The following is a 20,805-nucleotide window of genomic DNA, read 5'->3' on the forward strand; positions in this document are numbered from 1 at the left end:
TGAGCAACAGCCTCTGCCCAGAGACTGACCCCCTTACAAATATTAAAGAAAATTATCAGCTAAAGAACCAAGAGCAACAAAATCTCTCCAAAACACAAATTAAAATTACTGATAAAGAAAACAAATCTAAATATATCAAATATTGGCAAAATGAAATACAATCCTACAATAAATTAGAATGTTAATGTCTACTGAGAAGAGAGTACTCTTTAGCTGATTATCTTATGCATGTGAGAAACCCCAAACAAAGGAAAATTTTAACAATGTACAGACTCAGCGACCAGAAATTAGAAATTGAAACAGGTTGTCATAAAAACTGGAAACCTAGAGACCAAAGAATTTGTAAACATTGTGAATTGAGAAAAACTGAAGATGAAATCCACTTTCTCCTCATCTGCCCACTGTATGAAGCTGTAAGAAAGAACTTTCTGAGCCGAGTTACTGCAGCCAGATCACATGAAGAAATAATGAGACTGTGTCTAGCAGAAGAACCTCAACATGTACACCTAGCTGCTCATTTTGTTTCTGAATGTCACCACATTAGCGGTATTAATAAGTTTGATCATAGTCAATCATTTTGTGTTTTTTTTTTTTAAATTTTATTTTATTATCATCAGTTGTGTTATCGTGATTGTCATTGTTAGGGCCCGAGCACCGAGTGGTGCGAGGACCTAATTTTATTTGCTAGAATTATCTTACTTATTATTGCCGTCATGGCATGGACTTTTGAGGCCCTTAACATTTCTGAATTCGCGGGAAACTTTGCTCATACATCCGGTCTCGTGAAAATTTTGATATTTTTTGGGTCTCCAACATGAAAATTCAGAATTGCAAAAATAGCGCCCCCTAACAGTTTTCAAAGTTGAAGCCCCCTCCTTTGACTTTGTCATAGATTCATCAAATTTTGTGTGCAGGTGTGGCTTGGGGAGATCTACAAAAAAGCCTCTTGGGCCTACACTCTATCTCCAACAGGAAATCTGCCATTTTGAATAAATATGCAAAAAAAGGGCTGTTTTTGGCCTTTTCCAGGGGTCATATCTGGATTAACTCCACTGAGGGATTTCATCCAATTGACTTGTACTTTGGCACAGATCTACATGAGACATGGATGATGAAAAGTTATTCGGGGTTTTCTCATTAGTCGAAAGGTGTGGCCATGGCAAGCCCTCAAATTTGCATATTTCTTTGGTAAACAGGAAGTCATTTATAACTCAGCTGTGCATTGTCTGAATGGACTCATATTGCTCAGGTATATTGACGGTCATGGCCTGCACCCAGTCATATGGTCAGATTTTTAACAGATCAAAGCGCCGCCTAGTGGTGACAGGAAATGTCAAGGTTTATGGTGCAAGCTACAGTTAAAAAACTATCCAAGATATCCACTTCAAATTTGTGTCAGGAAGGAATAAAGAAGTGGATTTAGCTTTGTGAAAAATAAAACTGACTTTTCGTCAGAGGGCGTGGACTCGGCGGGGCGACAAAGTCAAGAGTCGCCATTTTGTCGCGCCAAAAATGTTTAAACAGTCATAACTCTAGTAAACATGGTCATATCTGAGACAGATTTCATGTGTTTGATAACAGGCCAGGCCAGAACACATCCATACTTGAAATTTTAAAAAAAAATTGTGGCGCCACCCGCTGGCAACAGAAAGGTACTACTCCTGAATTTCACATTGCAGTACCTATATGGTTGGGCAAATCATTCTGAAATTCACTCAGGCAGTTCCCAAGGAGTTGGCCTTACACATATACAATGGACAAACGTCTACGTATAAAGGCGTGGCCATGGCGATTTTTTGTTTGCCATGAAACAGGAAGTAGATTTTTCAAATGGTTATAAGACATCTAGAACAATGAAACTTGGCAAAAAACAAAAATGTCATTGGCATTCTCAGATGATTGATGTTCATTCTGTAGGTGTCTATTGGTTATTGGCTCAATGGCGCCCCCTAGAACATTTCAAAAGTTCACCCCCCAGCAGGTTTAAGCTAGGATTTTGAACATGTGTGGGCAGATGTGTCATGTCAGGACGCAAAAAAAATCCTTTTGGACCCATATCGTAAGTCAAACATGAAGTCGGCCATTTTGAAATTTTTGGTAAAACAAGCCATATTTTATGGGTCGTATTTGAACGAACTCGTCTGAGGGTCTTCATCCAAACTCCTTGATCTTTGGTGTAGAGCAAGAAGAGATGTCTTTGGTCCAAAGTTATTTGGGATTTTCTCATTAGTGGAAAGGTGTGGCCATGGCGGCCCCTTAAACTGAAATGCTTCATCATGTGATAAAAGTGGCTGGTGCTCACTAAAAAATTTCCATTCATTACAAGATTGGCCACATCCTGCTGAAATTAGCCCAGGCACATTCCTCAAGGTTGATATTACTCAAATTTGAAGGTCAAGAGTCCTTACCTAAAATGGTGTGGTGGTGACAATTTTTCATTCGCCATGTAACAGGAAGTAGAATTATCTAGTGCTTACAAAACTTGTAAAGCCATGAAACTTGGCAGAAAAACACCCAGTAGCAAAACGAGATGATTGATAGGATGATTGTCAGTGGGCGTGGCTTTTTGGCTCAGTAACGCCCCCTACAGTAATTTGAAAATTCAGCCCCTGCAGCAGGATTATCCCAGGATTTTGAAAATTCTTGAGCTTATACATCATTTAAAGATCTACAAAAAAGCCTGTCAGACCCATGCCGTAAAACAAACAGGAAGTCTGCCATTTTTATTTTTGTGGTCAAAAGCAGCATATTTAGCATGATTATCACTACGGCCATTTTTACACAAAAACTATCCTCTGAGAACAGAATCCCTTTTCTTCTTCTTCTCTTTTTTTAAGGTTTGGTGTTTAAATGTCAATCAGATCCACTAATGTGCCTGAAACTGCTGTAGTATGCATGCCAGGCCAGTAGTTGGCAGTGTGACTGACAATGAAACACATGCATGCACACCTTTCCTTCCTCCTGGTGGTGTCAACAGACAAACATGGCTGACACACAAATGTTTGTGTGGACAGATGAAGTCGGGTTGCTTCCTCGTGACAGTCAACCACAAAATAAATAGATTTTTTAAAAATGGGAACATATAAACATTGGCAGGAAGTGAGCAGCACGAACAAACAGCACATTTTTGTGTCAACTGTGTAGCACCAGGCCAAGATCAAGTCCCTGAAGGACTACATGCAGAACATGGAGCAGAAGAAGAGACAGCTGGAGGAGAGCCAGGACGCTCTGACCCAGGCGCTCTCTAAGCTGCAGCCTCACGGTTCACACATTTATATAACCATTAAAACATCTTAGCTCAAGTAAAAACAGGCTAACTTGATGGAATTTTCCTCTTTGTTTTTCATCAGAGAAAAGACACGAGACGTCAGGAGAGGAGGAGGAGAAGGAGAAGGAGGACATCAGCAGACACGATGGGGACATAAAGGTGAGGAGGAAACACGTCACTGAGAATCTCTGTCACAGAAATGTGAAATAGCTGAATGTTTTTGTGTCTGTGTGGCACAGAAAACTCTGGAGGAGCAGCTGGAGAACCACAGAGAGGCTCACCACAAACAGCTGAGCCCACTGAGAGACCAGATCCAAGACAAGCAGAGGATTCTGGATGAGCTCACAGAGTAAGTCTGACTGTTTTAAATCCAACTACATTTTTAAAGACGTTAGAGAGCACAGACATAAGAAGAAACACATGGCATGAGATATTTGAATCAAAGTCTGCAGTGAAATAAGTATACTGATTATTTAGACCAGTGTTACTGAAAACTGCTCAACAAAAGAGCCAAATTGTTGAAAAATACCTTTGCAATAGCCAAGTGGTGAAAAGTGGCAAAAATGGATTTGAAGAGACATAAATGGTCAAAAAGTAGAAAAAAAAATGGTGAAAAGGTGCAACATTGGATTAATATGGCAAAAAACAGGTGTAAAGTGGCAAAAATGGGTGAGAAGTGACATTAAAAAAGGAGTTACAGATGACAAAAATTGTCAGAAAGTGGCAAAAATGTAGTAAATTTAATGAAAAGTGACTAAAATGGTCAAAAAGCAGCAAAAAACAAATTGGTGAGAAGGTGCAAAATTGGAATTAAATGGCAAAAAATGGGTGAGAAGCGACATAAAAAAGGAGTTACAGATAACAAAAATGGTCAGAAAGTAGCACATAATGTGGTAAAAAATAGATAAAAGTAAGTAAATTGGTCAAAAGCTGCAAAAATGTGGTAAAAATAGTGAAAAGTGACTAAAATGGGCAAAAAGATGCAAAAATGAATGAAAAGTGACTAGAACGGGTTAAACCAGCAAAAAATTGGTGACTAGGCAAAAAATAGGCATTAAAAGGCAAAACCTATGTGAACAGTAGCAACAATGGGAGAGAAGCGACATAAAAAAGGAGTTACAGATGATAAAAACGGTCACAAAGTGACAAAAATGTGGTAAAATAATGGTGAAAAGTGACTGAAAGGGGCAAAAAGTGGCAAAGTGGGCTAAAAAAATTATGTGAAAAGTGACTTGAATTATGAAAAGCGACAAAAATGTGGTTAAAAAAAAAGTGAAAATTGAGTTAAATCGTCAAAAAGTGGCACAAATGTGGGAAATTATTGGTGAAAAGTGACTAAATGGGCAAAACGCTGCAAAGAGTGACAAAAAGGTCAAAAGTGTCATTAATGTCAAAAAGCAGCTTAAATTGGATGAAAAGTGGACAAAAAATAGCAACAAAGGGGAAAGAATTGCAAATAGCAAAAAGCAGGATGAAAGTGGCAAAAACTACAAAACTGGCAAGAAGAAGTGGAACAAATGGACTAAAAGAGGCAAAAATGGATTAAAAGTGTCAAAAAAAGGAGAAAAAGGGAGAAGAATTAGAAATAAGGGTAATGAAAAAAACTAAGAGAAAAAATAAAGGTTGACAATTAAAGCCTCCTGTAGAAGAGTGGGAACAAACTGATTAATGTGACTTGATATGGATCATTCCTGAGGTGAACGTTTTTAAGGTTTTCTGGGGAAAAATACTTGAAATGAAGACATAAAAGAGCCACAAACCATCCCAATGAAGCCACATGTTGAGTTTTACTCATTTAGACTAATAACTGTTTGTGACAAGACTTGAACTTGATCAGGAATTTAGTCTAAAACTGTCTAAACTGGGCCTAAAATTTCGACTTCAAGTCCACAGAGACGAATGAAGCAGTAGAAAAATCAACAAACCTATTCATGTTTGATGTTTTTTAGATCTAGGATATTTCCACAGATTTGATTGGTTCTCATTCAACCACTTCATGCTGGTTTAAATGATCCTAAAGTTTGTTTTTATTGTTTTTTCAAACCAAAGTAGTGACAGTCATTACGACTGTCTACTGTGTGTGATCCTCATGAGGAAGGATGTAAAATCCTCTTACCACTCCTCTTTACTGAGTCAGGAACTTTTAGCTGCATACGACTGTAGTCTGGCTTTACACTGGCTCTAAAAGTCTACACACACCTGTTACATTGTTGTCATGTGAAGGTTCCCTACCTGGGGACCAGGCACCCCTAGGGGGGCGCCTATAATGAACTTTTATTTATAGAGTCATGATTGAAAATGTAAGAGGAAGTATTAGAACAGGTCCAACAAAATAAAGAAGATCTGTACATTTCTTGGAAAAAGGTGACATTTAAAAGTACATTTTTGAGATGATAAAGTCGTATTTTTTCAAGAACCTGAACTCAGAATTTTCTAGTTCAAAAGTCCTAAATTATTTCATCATGCACTTTAAAATTTAAAGTTTGTAATGTCAGAATTGAACATCCTAAACTAGTGAATTTACAAGGATCCAAACTGAAAACAGAGAACAGAAACGTCTCTTCAGAGTCTGGGGAATAATGATAATGTGATCATTCTTGGATCATTTCCTCACTGATCAATCCTACTAAGAAAAATCTCCTGATTAGGCCATCAACTGTAGGACTTATGGAAGGAAAACAGCTTCTTCTCTTGTCATTTTCTTTTTTCACGGCTCATTTGGATTTTATAATGACAAAAAATTCTACCTTTTAGTTGACATAAATTTCCAGTTTTCTTTTTCTGGTAAATTTATGACTTGTTAAATTAGAAAGGTTTGAGATTTTACTTAAAAATTGACTGAATCTTCTCATTTTGCTATTCTTATGGTGGCTCTAAATGCCGTTGTAATGATGGATAGTTTATATGCAGATATTTATCAAGAACTAGTTTATGTAGGCCTGTAATGCTGGGATTTAGTCAATAAAACAAATAAAAATGATGTTTAATTTCTCAGAGATTGTCCTGGGGGGCTTTAGAGTGTTTAGAGTAGAAGGACCCCAAAGAAAAAAGGTTAGGACCCACTGATGTAAAGGTCTATCATTTCAGAAATGTTCTGCCTTGTACCATTTTTGAAGCCAAATAACTGTTTGGAGAAATTTCCAGAAACCAGATGAACAAAATGAATCTATGTTGATGTGGTTTGTTGACATTTCTCCAGACAGTTACTCTGCCATTAAAAAGCGCCCAATCAGAGCTTAGCGGGCGTCTCCTCTCAGTCTGAACAAGGGTCTGCTGCTGGAGCAGGAGAGGCTGATGTCATACTATGACAAACTGAAGATTGAAGAGCAGGAGAAGGACGCCAAGCTGCAGAAACTCATGTGAGTAAAGGACTCATCCGTACGTTTATTTATGTGGAATGTGAGTTCATGTGGTTTTTGTTTGCAGGCTGCTGAATGAGCAGAGGGAGCAGGCCAGAGAGGACCTGAAGGGCCTGGAGGGTCAGGGTACCAAAGTATCATTTATTTTGAAAGGGCATTTGAACGTACGCAAATCAAGAAAACGGACAACTTCACTTGTCTTTCGATTCTGGACACAAATGGAAAAACGAGTGAAGTTGTCCGTTTTCATGATTTGCGTATGTTCAAATGCCCTTTCAAACTAAATGATACTTTGGTACCCTGACCCTGGAGGAGAGCAAGGTAAGTATTTCCTGTTTCTACAGCGGAGGAGATGAAGTCCCCATGAGGGGCTCAGTGATCATCCATGCATGCAAATAAAGACTCCATCCTGTAAAACTCCAGCTGTGTCTGCGTTTTTGTTCCATAACCCCCTACTTACATCTCTGACGGCTCCCCAGGGGGGCGCCGCACCACGTCCCCCCTTCTCCATCAGGCATGCCTTGATCCAGGTACCGGCCACAGTGGGGTTTGAACCCCAGCATCCCCTGCAGAACTGGTCTAGTCCAGTCCTCTGTGCTACTGCCGCCATACCTTTCACACTACCATCTCTTCTCCTGGCGCATTTATCCTCTTTGTTCAGGATGTGGCTTTAAAATTCACTGAGACCAAGATGGGAGTTGAACCGGGAACCTCCAGACTCTGAGTCAGTCCACTATCTCTTTAGGCTACAGAGCCAGACATGTAGCAGAGCCTCAGAGGGGCTTTTCCTTCTTTATCTGGACTCAAATCTTGAAAATTTAAAGACATTGGTTAGATTTGAAAGGCCAACTCCTGTCCAGGTCTCCTGAAGTCTAGATTTGGACTCAGACTTTTAAAATAAATGAACCCATGGTAAGATTTGAACCGCTGAACTCCTGATTCAAAGTCAGTTCATTTCTCCACTAATCCACTGAGACACACACCTGCTCATGTTTCTCAGGGGATCTGATTTGTGCTTTTGGGGACTGGACTTAAAAATGCAGCAAGAATCAAACCCACAACCTTCCAACTCTATGGCAGTCCTCTTTACTCCTGAGTCAGCGATTTACACCAGCAGCTTCAAAAATCCATAGAAGATTCAAACCAACAACCTCATGATTTCAGGACAGTTACCTGTCCAACTGAGCTAACACACAGGCTAATGCTAACTGCACTTTCTCTGAGATTCACATCTGGAGGAGAACATCTCTACAATCCACAATCTTTGCTGCTGGAGACCATTTTCATATTTGAGTTGCACATCTCCATGAATTATGATCTTTGCTGCTGAAGACCATATTCATACTAGAGTAGAACATCTCTACAATTCACAATCTTTGCTGCTGAAGACCATTTTCAAATCTTGAGTTGCACATCTCCATGAGTGATAATCTTTGCTGCTGGAGACCATTTTCACATCTTTTGTTGCAAATCTCAATCTTGAAAACTTTGGTTAGATTTGAAAGGTCAACTCCTGTCCAGGTCTCCTGAAGTCTAGATTTGGACTCAGACTTTTAAAATAAATGAACCCATGGTAAGATTTGAACCTCTGAACTCCTGATTCAAAGTCAGTTCACTTCCCCACTAATCCACTGAGACACACACCTGTTCATGTGTCTCAGGGGATCTGATCTCTGCTTTTGGGGACTGGACTTAAAAATGCAGCAAGAATCAAACCCACAACCTTCTAACTCTATGGCAGTCCTCTTTACTCCTGAGTCAGCGATTTACACCACAGCTTCAAAAATCCCTAGAAGATTCGAACCAACAACCTCATGATTTCAGGGCAGTTACCTGTCCAACTGAGCTAACACACAGGCTAATGCTAGCTGCACTTTCTCTGAGATTCACATCTGGAGGAGAACATCTCTACAATCCACAATCTTTGCTGCTGGAGACCATTTTCAAATCTTGAGTTGCACATCTCCATGAGTGATGATCTTTGCTGCTGAAGACCATATTCATACTAGAGTAGAACATCTCTACAATTCACAATCTTTGCTGCTGAAGACCATTTTCAAATCTTGAGTTGCACATCTCCATGAGTGATGATCTTTGCTGCTGAAGACCATATTTTCATACTTGAGTTGCACATCTCCATGAGTGATCATCTTTGCTGCTGAAGACCGTTTTCAAATCTTGAGTTGCACATCTCCATGAGTGATGATCTTTGCTGCTGAAGACCATATTTTCATACTTGAGTTGCACATCTCCATGAGTGATAATCTTTGATGCTGAAGACCATATTTTCATACTTGAGTTGCACATCTCCATGAGTGATCATCTTTGCTGCTGAAGACCGTTTTCACATCTTGAGTTGCACATCTCCATGAGCGATAATCTTTGCTGCTGAGGACCGTTTTCACATCTTGAGTTGCACATCTCTGTGAGTGATGATCTCTGATTCTGAAAACCATATTTTCATACTTGAGTTGCACATCTCCATGAGTGTTGATCTTTGCTACTGAAGACCATATTCATACTAGAGTAGAACATCGCTACGATCCACAATCTTTGCTGCTGGAGACCATTTTCACATCTTGAGCTGCACATCTCCATGAGTGTTAATCTTTGCTGCTGTAGACCATATTAATACTTGAGGAGATATAAATAGATATAAAAGCACTGACGACAATGATGAAACAAACTTGTACACATCTTGAGCTCTCTATTTGCTCCTCTGGTCGATCTTCATCCAAAATGACTGGAACATTCAGTTAATGCTTTTAGCCACTCGGTCATTTTTCTCCTGTGGAGTGAGTGTGCACACGAGGGAGAGGGAGTGAGGCTGCAAGCATGCAGGAGAGAGAGATAGAGAAACAGTGGCTGAGCCAAGCAGAGCAGAAAGAGGAGCTGTGAAAATGACAACACAGTGATTTGTTCATAATTTGGAGCTGCATTCAAAATTTTCAGGGTTCATGCCTCCTTCCCATTAGTTTTACTGCCAAAATAATGGCAAGCTCTGGAAATGAATGATGGGTATCACCCTCTGTTTCTGTGACAGTGTGAGTGTTGCAAAGCTCACATAACCCATGGGTGCAGCGCACCTTGTTGCTGGCATGCTTTCGCGCAACACCTCGACATGCAACGGGTTGCGAGGGCCTATTATCGCTGCTTGCAGCTTTAATTATCATTTGTTTTTTGATGTACTCTGCTTTGGCAACAAAGGTTTTAACCATTCATCCCATTAAAGCACATTTGAACTTGAACTATTTCCTTTATCATAGTGGGGGTGCATCAGAAAGTGATTGCAGCCATTGTCATGGTACTTTAGGGCGCTGTCTGACAGTTTAAAAAGGCAAACAATCCCCCAAAGTTGTTTTTTCTGCTCGTGTTTATGCTCTCACTGTGAAGTGTCTGGAGTCGTACGACCAAAATATCAAACATGCCAGAAATCCTTCTGACCAGTCGGGAGCAGGTCGTGGGGTTGTAGTTGGGCCGTGGTTGGCCGTTGTACTCCCCTGTACACAGCACGACAAACGCAGCCGGTCCGACTGAAAGTCGGAGAGGCATCTGGCTGCAGCCCTCGGGCAAACCTCTACGTTGGGGGTCGGCGATTGCTACTGTACGGTCCAGCATAGACCCCCAGCGTACGGGGCTACGCCAATGTGTCATAAGCACAGCGTTGTAGTCATGCTAACAACAGCTAACATGCTGTACAGCCAAGCGTAGGCTTGGGCAATGACGTAACGCCCCAGTGTAGAGGTTTCGCCCTACCGTAGAGGTCTCCAGCCAAACACCCCAGCGTAGAGGTTTGCTCGAGGGCTGCAGCCAGACCCTCTTGAAAAACTCACCTGATGGCACTATAAAGAATTCTGTATAAAGTTATATACATCTGAAAATACAGCTACAGACAAAGATCCCACCAACTGTAAAAGCTACCGTCCCATAAGTTTAATTTCAGTTGATTGTAGACTTCTATCCAAAATATTAGCCAATAGGTTAGACAAAATCCTAAGCTCACTAATACACCCAGACCAAGTGGGTTTTATTAGACGGAGATATTCTTCAGATAATGTGAGACGCCTGATAAATATTATGTGGTATGTGCAGGATTCTAATGAGCCAACAGCAGCTATCTCACTGGACGCTGAGAAAGCATTTGATAGGATAGAATGGAGATATTTGTTCAACACACTCAGAGCTTTTGCCGTTGGCCAGTCATTCTTGAGATGAATCCAAATCCTCTATAAAGACCCAGAAGCTGCAGTACAAACAGTGTCATTTCTTCTTATTTTACACTTGGTAGAGGTACCCACCAAGGATCAGCATGGTCACCAGGACTCTTCTGTCTAGCTCTTGAACTGTTAGCAACAGCTATTCATAATAACCAGACATTCAGGGAATTACAGTGAACAAGTGTTCACATAAGCTTATGCTATATGCAGACGATATATTATGGTTTGTCTCTGACCTGCTCCGATCTGTCCCAGCACTTCTTGGTAACATCAAAGCATTCTCTAGGTTATCAGGATACAAGGTGAATTGGTCTAAGTCAGAGGCTCGACCCCTGACCTCATACTGGCCAAAAACTTTATTTCAAGTGGGATCATTTCAGTGGACTAATGAGGGAATAAAACATCGAGGTATTATTTTCCCAAAGCAAATAGATTAAATAATTGAAAAGAATACTGACCCACTTCTCTTTAGATATGGAGAGGTGGTCTTCACTTTTTTTGTCTTTATGGGGAAAAATCAATGTTCTTAAGATGAACTGTATCCCAAGGATAAATGACTTGCTTCAGTGTCTACCCATTGCTGTACCTCACAAGTATTTTAAAAGGTTTGACCATATCTGTAAAAAGTTCCTATGGAATGGTAAACACCCTAGGATAAAGCTAGAAAAACTTCAAGTACCAGTCAGGAAGGGCGGTATGGGTCTCCCTAAGCTAGTACTGTATCATTATGCCTTTTGTCTGAGACACAGCTCAGTGGACACGACCCCCTGAAAGAGCGCCTCCCTGGTTCCAGATTGAACAAGGATTGTTTTCCCCTTTAGCACCCATAAAAGCATTGTGAAGTAAAATACCCTCTGAATTAAAGTCTCATCCTATCATAACCAACCTCTACAATGTATGGAAGAAGGTTTCCCAAGCCTGTCATCTGGATATTTATCTAAATTCTTCATCTTGTATTTGGAATAACCCAAAGTTAAAAATTGAAATATTCTCTTTAATGGAGGCCATGGATAGAAAAGGGAATTATAACATTGGCAGATTTATATGAGGGAGAAAACCTAAAATCATTTGAGAGGTTGATTCATGAAAATGACTTGCCTAGGAACAATTTCTGTAAATATATCCAACTCTGCCACCTGCTGGTCACTATCATGGGGAAAGGAAGTTCGACTGCAAAGTCAGACCTTCTTTCTCAGATTATAAAGGTGATGGGTCTGGGACATGAGGCATCTATTCATTATGATATGATGATTTTTAAGCTGATGGTTCCAGAGTCAGATGCTCTGAGGTTTGATTTGAACATAGACCTGACAGAGAAAGAATGGGAAAAAATGCTGAAATGCTGAAAGAGAGGCATCGCTCCCTCTTCCAATCTCTATTCCTAAACATAATGTGGTTGTGTGGCATTCTTTGAAGATTTTAAAACAGTTCAAGCTATTTCATGGTATACAGGGCACCTCTCTCTTCTCTCCCATTCTTAACAACCCTTTATTCCTTCCTTCTATTCACTCTTCATCATTTAATACCTGGGCTACCAGGGGTGTAAAAAGTCTTCAGCACTTGTACATAAATAACATCTTTGCTAGCTTCTCTCAACTTTCAGAGAAATTTAACCTCCCTTGTTGCCACTTCTTTCACTACCTACAGGTGAGGGACTTTATCAGAAAGAGGTTTCCCAATTTCCCATCCTGCCTGCCTGAGACTCACCTTGATCATATCACAAAAATGTGTCTGAAATCTCAAAGGAGGAGGACTGCTAAAATATATGAATAACGTATTTCCATTAATTCCCCATCTCTAGATATCATTAAACAACGCTGGGAAGGGGAGCTTGGTTTTGGCATTGAAGAGAATATCTGGGACACAGCCCTTAAAAATGTACACTCGTCGTCTATATGTGCGCGTCACTCTCTGATCCACTTGCTATAGATGCAAAACAGTGCCTGCAACCCTTTATCACATGTTTTGGGGATGCTCAGAACTAGATCAATTTTGGTCCTCCTTTTTCAATCTGTTCCCTAAAATATTTAAGAAAAACATTCCCCTCTGCCCCCTAACCCCTAACTGCTATCTTTGGCGTACCCCCAGCAAACGTATCCACAACTTCTAAACAGAATAAGGCTCTTGCGTTCTCTTCCCTGTTAGCACGGCGGTTGATATCACTGAACTGGAAGAATGCTGCTCCACCCACCCACACTCATCTCATCTGTATCATTATGTCTAATCTTCAATTGGAAAAGATCCGATACAGTGTAAACGGCGCCCTCCAGAACTTCCACAACACTTGGGATGAGTTTATGAACTTTGTCAGGAATCTTGATGGTCTGCAGTTGGACTGATTAACATCCAGCAGATTTGATACACTATTAAAATACTTTGACTGGCAACACTTCACCTATGTGTGCAACTGGAGACACACGTTTGTGTCTTACCCTTCCTCATGGTCTGTCACAGCAGTAGGAAAGAAGAAGTACGCTGTTTAGCCTGAGTCACTTATTCCAGAAGTAATCTGGCCTAAATCATCTAATCCTCTAATGTTAAATAACTCACTGACAGCATTATCTGTGCATCAAAAGTAAACTATTGTCATAACCTTTTTATGTGTAATGGTTAAAAATATCTTATTCTCTATTTGATTCATTTTTTTGTCTCCTGAAAAACTTGAAAAATAATCACACTGTTAAATACAAATAAAGGCGATATTTCATTTGCATTAATTGAATCATTTACAACCCATGTTCACTAAATTCTCCTTTGTGTAGATTTACTAAATGTTCTGTAGCAAAAGATCACCTTTGTAAAATATCCGAATAAAATAATCAAATAAAGACTCACCTAACCCCGCTATAATGAGGAGAAGAGCGTCCATGTTTGTTTCATGTGTTTATTCTCATGTGAATCTTCAGGCTTTACAAACAGCTCTAATATTCCACACACTGAAACTCAGATTAACTTGACTTCACGGTAGTTAGTCAGAGGAAAAAAGATTTGCATAATAGGTAAATAATTTCCAAGAACATGTCTGTAATCATGTTGTTGTTGGACAGTCAGAGCTGAGGTTTCATACATTTAGACTCAAACATGAAGAATCAAACAAGAAAAACATAAATGTATATCAGCAGGATCTAACCCCACATTAGATGCTTGATATGAATATTCAAGTTTAATGTGAAGTCCAGATAGAAAACTAACTCTAAAGACAGTGATGGTCAATACAAGACAGAGTTAGAGGTCAGAATCAGACAGAGAACAGCCAGCCTCCCTCTGTGTTTTTACTCACTCATAGACTTTAATGCAGAGCAGCTGCTTTATTATTGGGACTTTATTAGCCTGATGCTATTTGACTCAAATACAAAGAAAGAAGCTCTTTAACAACAACCCCAATTCCAAAAGGCTGGGGCCCTGTGTAAAATGCAAATAAAAACAGAATCTAACAGAATGTAACACATCTCAAAAAAGTTGGGACAGGGCAACACAAGGCTGGAAAAGTAAGTGGTACCAATGAAAAACAGCTGGAGGAGTGTTTTACAACTAATTAGGTTAACTGGTGACAGATCAGGAACATGACTGGGTATAAAAGGAGCATTTTAGAGAGGCAGAGTCTCACAGAATCCAGAAACAATGCCAAAGCTCATTTAAAATGGACTGAGGCAGAATGGAAAACTGTTCTGTGGTAAGCATAAAACTCTTCTAGGAGACTAGAGATCAGTTTTTCTGGTCATTCTTATTTTGTTCCTCTTCTTCTTCTCCTTCTTCTTCTCTTTGTGAAACACCTTTCCGTCCGCCTGCTTCCTCCAGCTCAGTCTGACGTCCTGTGTCACCCCTTGATCCCTCAGATTCTGTCTGAGCTGAGAGACACAAACATGTGGTCAGTTACATCCAGCTACCGCTAACGTGGTCCTTATCAGGAGCATGGACTGGTATAAAGAAGGATGACGTGTCTGTGCCTGCTGTACTAAAGTGAAGCCAAATGACCACGTATGACGGTCACTGACATAATAACATGGTTCATGTTTCATTTGGTTTTGCCATCAGCCTGTAATGTTTTCATATTCCTGTTTGGAACATAAAAAATTTTTTTTTAAAAAATCCTCTTTATGCATTTAATCTTTAATCAAGATCAATCCAATTATAAATGTCAAATATTAAATAATTTTAAGGAATCTCCCCTTTTAAATGTCAGTTAAACTACAAGAACCTGATGTTTTTTAACATAAAAAGAAAATATTTTTCATAAACCACACCCAAACTGAATTGTCTTTAAGGCATCATCACAACCTTGTATTATGTTAATAATGAGCAACAACTTTTATTTGATGCATTCATATTTTCTTAGATTTAAAGATTTAATAAATTGTTACACTCATGATGTTTGTAACCAAAAATGGAGAGCATAAATAAATAGCAATAAAATATCATACATTTAAAAATGCCATTTTTTTGCAAGATTTTTTTCAATTCAGGTCAAACTTGATTGTAAACAACAGAAATGAATCCATTCTTAAGAATTTAGCCATTTTGATTCCAGTTTCAGTGAAAAAAACGACTGGGTTTTTTCTGATGCAAAACAACTTCAAATTTTATGTTGTTTGTTTTGTTTTAAATTGTAAGATTTCAATACATTATTACGCTCAGGTTGTTTGTGATCAAAAATGGACATCATGAATAGCAGTAAAATATTATTATATATGAATTATTTTTAAGAACTGAACCTCTTTAATGCCAGTTGAAGTGCAAAACCCCCAACTGTTCTAATGTGAAAAAATAATAATAAAAAAAAATAAAATAAAATAAAATAAAATAAAGGGGAAAAAAATCATACACTGCATAAGAATTGGATTTCCTTGACAGGGATAATCACAGCTCTGAATATGTTAATTGCGAACAACAACATTTATTTTTTTTTATTTTAAGATCTTAAAAAATTGTTTCACTCAATTGAGACCATACATAAAAAGCAATAAGATCTTAAACATTAAAAAAAAATCTTTTTCTTTTGTTGCAAGATTTTTTTCAATCAAAATCAGACCTGATCATAAATATCACATATTATTGCAGTTGTAAGAGTTTAACCCTTTCAGTGCCAGTTCCCATGCAAAATAAACAACAGGAAATCAGGAAAAAGCATGCAGTTTCACCTCATGACAAATATGGAAAAATGGTCAACATTTGGTGATGAACAGGAAAAACTACAAATTTGAAGACTCAGAAATGAAAGCCTAATGTTGTTAGCATGAACACAGTCTAAATAATAAAAATGACCAAATAAAGCCACACAATGGCCTCAACACCCTCGAAGGGTTAAAGGTACAGTGTGTAGAATTTGGCTGCATTTCGCCGAACAGAAACAGTGTAAATGGGATATAATGTTTATATATCTATTTGAAGTATGTTAAAATAAGTGCACAATCATCCCCTTTAAACTTTCATTTTCTTTTTAAAAAAATTAGAAAAAAGCTTTTACATTTACATAACCGCTGGTCGCCCTCATGGAAGCTGAATTAACGAACCGCCATGTTGTCTACGGCAACGTTTTGGGGACAGAAAGAGCGAAACGCGGTTTTTAAATACTAACCTGCCCGCCGGTCCTAAAAGCTACCTGGAAGGCAGGTGGAGAAGAAGACTGACCCATAATCTATAAAAATAATGGTTACAAAAACGAATGAATAAACCCTCACCTCGTCACTGCAGTAAATGATGTCCGGCTCAGGATCCATTTTGGTCTTCACAGGCTCTCATCGCTTAGTGATGTGACGTTTTGGTAACAGATCGGCTCATTCTAAAATCTGAACGCTAGATGTCCCTAAAATGCCAAATTCTACACACTGTACCTTTAATGATTAAGTTAATAAAGATTTACCTCCTTCAGCATGTCCTCCAGCACGGCAGGGTCGTTCAGATCCAGAGAGGAGCTCTGCTTCACCAGCCTCACCTTGATCACTTGTTTGGAGACTGGGACTTTAAAAAGAAAGTTCATGAACAAATCAACATTGGTGATGGATATTCATCTGGATTCCTACAAACGTCCTAGTGAAACAAGATAATGGTGCCAGTTTTGGTTCTGATTCCCTCTTTCTGACCAGCATCAGCAAAGGACCACTCATCTGATGGTTCTAGATTTTCCTGTGATGGGAGGTGTGTGTGGAGTGGTTTTACCCTCCCTGATCTGCTCTGAAGATGATCAGAGTCACTCTGATTTCAAACATTTTACATGTTCAGTATTAATGATCAGAAATCCTGCTGCGTGGCGGGAACACCGAGGACAGTCAGGAATGCTCTCTGTGGATTGTTGCAAGAAATGGAATGACAGCCAATCAGGAAGCAAGCTGACTGAAGGAGGAAGCAGAACAAACACAGCCATGGCAACGATAGTAAACATGAAGCAGGAAGTTAGATGGACGTCAGAAAAAAAGGAGCAACTTCTTGAATTGTGGTGACAACAGGAGTGTTTATACAACATGTCCTGTAAAACAAACTACAGTCCAACAGACAACAATGGATGTAGCAGCTAGCTAACAGCTAGCTACATCTACCTGAACTGAATTTGATCTTACCGCTGTAGCAGATGAATGCTCTCTTGTAGTGGCATGGCCAGTCCTCCCATTTGCCAGAGTTTCCAAAGTCAGCAGCCACGCACGTCTCATTCTTATACTGGTTGTTGGGTTCACCATCATTCCAGTACCTAAATGTGGATCTACTTCCATCCAACCACTTCCAGGACTCCCTGGAGAGGCCAATCCAGACACGTTGTCCTGATGCCTGCTCTCTTATCTTCTGGTTCTCCTCCATGTTCCTCACACTGGCCAGGTCAGTGTGGTGTTCTCTGCAGTAGATCACAGCATCAGACCATGACATGGTGGTGGGGGCGAGGACAAATGTCACATTGGACCCTGAAGATAGACCAAAGAGAGAGAGAGATCAACATAACAAGGACATCTGTCCTCAGTGGTGGACTCTCCTTCAGTGCCCCAGTGGATCCCCTGGTAAGTAATGGTGACCACACCCCTAAATCTTGAATTTGGTGTTTTACATCAAATAATTAAAGACATTTCCATAAAAAGTTTTAGCTTAGCACACAACAGAAACACAGCAACACAGTCTGGAATAAACGACTTTAAATGATGATCCCTGAACCAACGAGAAGCTGAGAGGTAAAGAAACTTCACTGGTTAAAGCTCAAATGTTTCGTGTTTTTACCTGTAACGTCACTGCAGACTGGCTGATGGTGGAACTGACACTGATCATCATTCCACAGTCCTTTTTTATACATGTTCACACAGTTCTCTGTGCTTTGATAGTTATTCGGTTGCCCAGGTTTCCAGTTTCTAAACTCGGTCTCTCCAGGTTTGTAGAAACTTGTGTTTGTCAGTGACCACCTCCAACTGTTCACGTCGTCGTACAGACCGATCCAGGCTCGCTGAAAGCAAAATTTGATGGTTTCTTCAGCTTCAGTGGTGGAAAAAGTCCTCAGAATCTTTACTGGAGTCATCTACCAAACCATGAAAATGTTCTGAGTAGTTGTACATCACTCTAGTTAAATTCTAACTAACCTCTAATATTCCCAACAGTTTTCAAACCAGAGAAATCCTTCATTAGAATGGGGCGTGTCTTGAATGTTCCCTCTCCTGCTGAGCTGTTTTAAATAAATTTCCCCCAATGGAGGATCAATAAAAGTTTATCTGATCTTAAATAAAGCTTAGACTGACCGGTCTGATTGCCAGGCTACACTTTTCAAACTGCCATACTCCTCAGTGTTCATTTTGGAAACTATTTTAAATTTAGTGATTGCTTTTAGATTAAAATATTCTTAGGCTTTAGTCACATTTTAGTCATTTTTAATCTTTATAGTTTTAGACTAGTTTTAGTGGATGAAAGCTCAAAAACTGATAAAAAAGGTGTTGAAATTATAAACCAGAGAACAGACGACTCACGTAGCTGAACTCTGAGTAGTTCATTCTGCTCAAATCTGCCATGTCATTCAGGATCTTCACGTCGTTCATGTGGTCTATGGTGGCCAGGTCTGTGTATTTCTCTCTGCAGTAGCTCCGAGCCTCGGCCATGTTCTTCTCCTCATAAACAAAATGATACCGACGCTCAGCATGACAGAGAACGGCACACAGTCCTGCAGAGGAGAGAAGCACCATCATCAGATTCAGACACAAACATTACTGAGAAATTCAAGTATGGCTGCCATCGTCTCTGTGAGAAAAACTCCTGCAATGACAAGATCATTTATGTTCAAACCGTAAACTTTATAGATTTTATGGAAATAAACATACATTCTGGACTTGATTCCTATTCCAAAAAAGTTGGGACAAGGGCAAGATAAAACTGAAATTTGTGCAGTTCTCAAATAGAAAATAATATCCCAACTTTTTTAGAAAATATGTAAGAACTTTTCTTTATTCATGACTTTTTACATTCAATATTTTCTTTGAAACTGAAGCCTGCCATGGAAAAATAACATTTACATTTAAAAATGTAGCCATGAATAACATCTAAAACTGACGTATATATTGAACTATTATTGTCACAAATAACATTGTAAACTTTTATTTCTGTTTGATTTTCCCCCTCTTCCCTCCAACTTTAAACAACCACCCTAGTGGCGCCCTGGCGACCCCCCAGGGGCCAGGAGCCCCACTTTAAAACACCCTGAGTTAGGATGACTTGCCTGCTGCAGAGATGATGCTCAGGAGAACCTTCTCCATCCTCGCCGTTTCTCTCCTCCTCCCTCAGCTCAGAATGAAGATCTGCAGCTGCTGGAATAACACTGGGGTTAAATAGGAACCTTGTCACTGCCACACATGCAAATTTATTTAGGTGAAAACTGCCTATCAGGCTCTTCAGCGTCACAGGGCCGGGTTATTCAGAAGGTTTAATCCTGATAGAAAATGACTCAGATGGTAGACCACTCCCTTTTACCAGGGATCAGGTCATCCAGCTCACTTTAACCACACTTATTTTATATAAAGACTCAATAGGATCAACCTGATGCATGAACAAATTTCTAAGGACTATTTAATACAGATAATCAGATTTTATAAATCAATCATGGTAAATATAATTTAGGATGGGCAGGAAGAAGTGATCTGAAAGAGAGACACAAGGTAAGTATACAAAATAAAACAGGAAATGACAAGACTGGGAAACATGAGGAAAAATAAAAAAGACTTAACTAAATCAACCAGGGGATGTGACACACCTGGAGAGATCCACCAGGCTCCGCTCCACTTTACAGAATCTGTCAACCCTTCATCGACCCGATCAAAGGTTCAAGTCAGCCGATCTAAGCGGTAGCTACAGACTCCCTTCTTTCATCTAGATGGCTCACCTCCAGACTCCATCCCTCTACGGTAAAGTAGGTGATTCTGGTCTAAGTCCTCCTGAACGGGCTGATGTGTTTCACTCAGGTTCCATTAAAAGCCACAAATCAAATCAGACCAATTTTCCAAAATCTATTTCCAAATTCCACAGTTTAGTGTTTTCCTGGATTTCAGATCATACTCACCCTTCATCAAATCAGATTGTTTTCATATCTTTTTGTTACATTTAGTCACGTCCTGTTTTATTTTCATACATTATAGTCAATATTAGTTACGTGATTCATAAATTGTAATCCTGTTATTCATAATAAATCTTCAGAACTTAAGTCATTTGTCTAGAAAGCATCATTTTGGGAATACTGTCCCCAAAACGAGAATTTACAGCCAAAGTTACCAGACGGATATAAATTTTCAGGTTAAATGTGGTTATTCCATATTTAATTTCCATTTTTAACACGTGCAATTTAAACTTCATATCTCTACAGAAGAGAATGGAAACCGTTGTTATTCCAGCTGAAAAGTGCCGTCTTTTGAATAATTCCACCTTGATGATGTTCACCCTGTCAGGTACAGATCCTCAGCTGATGGAATATATTCATAGAAATGTTTGGAGCCGTAACGGTACGTTATTAAAG

The 20,805-nt window shown here is 39.4% G+C and overlaps 1 protein-coding gene across 1 annotated transcript; it reads right to left on the bottom strand.

Annotated features, from left to right (window-relative positions):
• Positions 1–14,417: 14,417 nt before the first annotated feature.
• LOC121518006 (macrophage mannose receptor 1-like) lies at positions 14,418–19,848 on the bottom strand. Its single transcript, XM_041800162.1, has 6 exons — positions 19,519–19,848; positions 18,776–18,966; positions 18,042–18,261; positions 17,399–17,734; positions 16,705–16,802; positions 14,418–14,692 (listed from the first exon to the last, which is right to left on the bottom strand). The coding sequence occupies exons 1-6, from the start codon at positions 19,553–19,555 to the stop codon at positions 14,543–14,545; spliced, it is 1,032 nt and encodes a 343-aa protein (XP_041656096.1). The 5' UTR covers positions 19,556–19,848; the 3' UTR covers positions 14,418–14,542.
• Positions 19,849–20,805: the final 957 nt, after the last annotated feature.

Source organism: Cheilinus undulatus, linkage group 11, assembly GCF_018320785.1.
Source record: "Cheilinus undulatus linkage group 11, ASM1832078v1, whole genome shotgun sequence".
In the NCBI taxonomy this organism is placed as follows: Eukaryota; Metazoa; Chordata; class Actinopteri; order Labriformes; family Labridae; genus Cheilinus; species Cheilinus undulatus.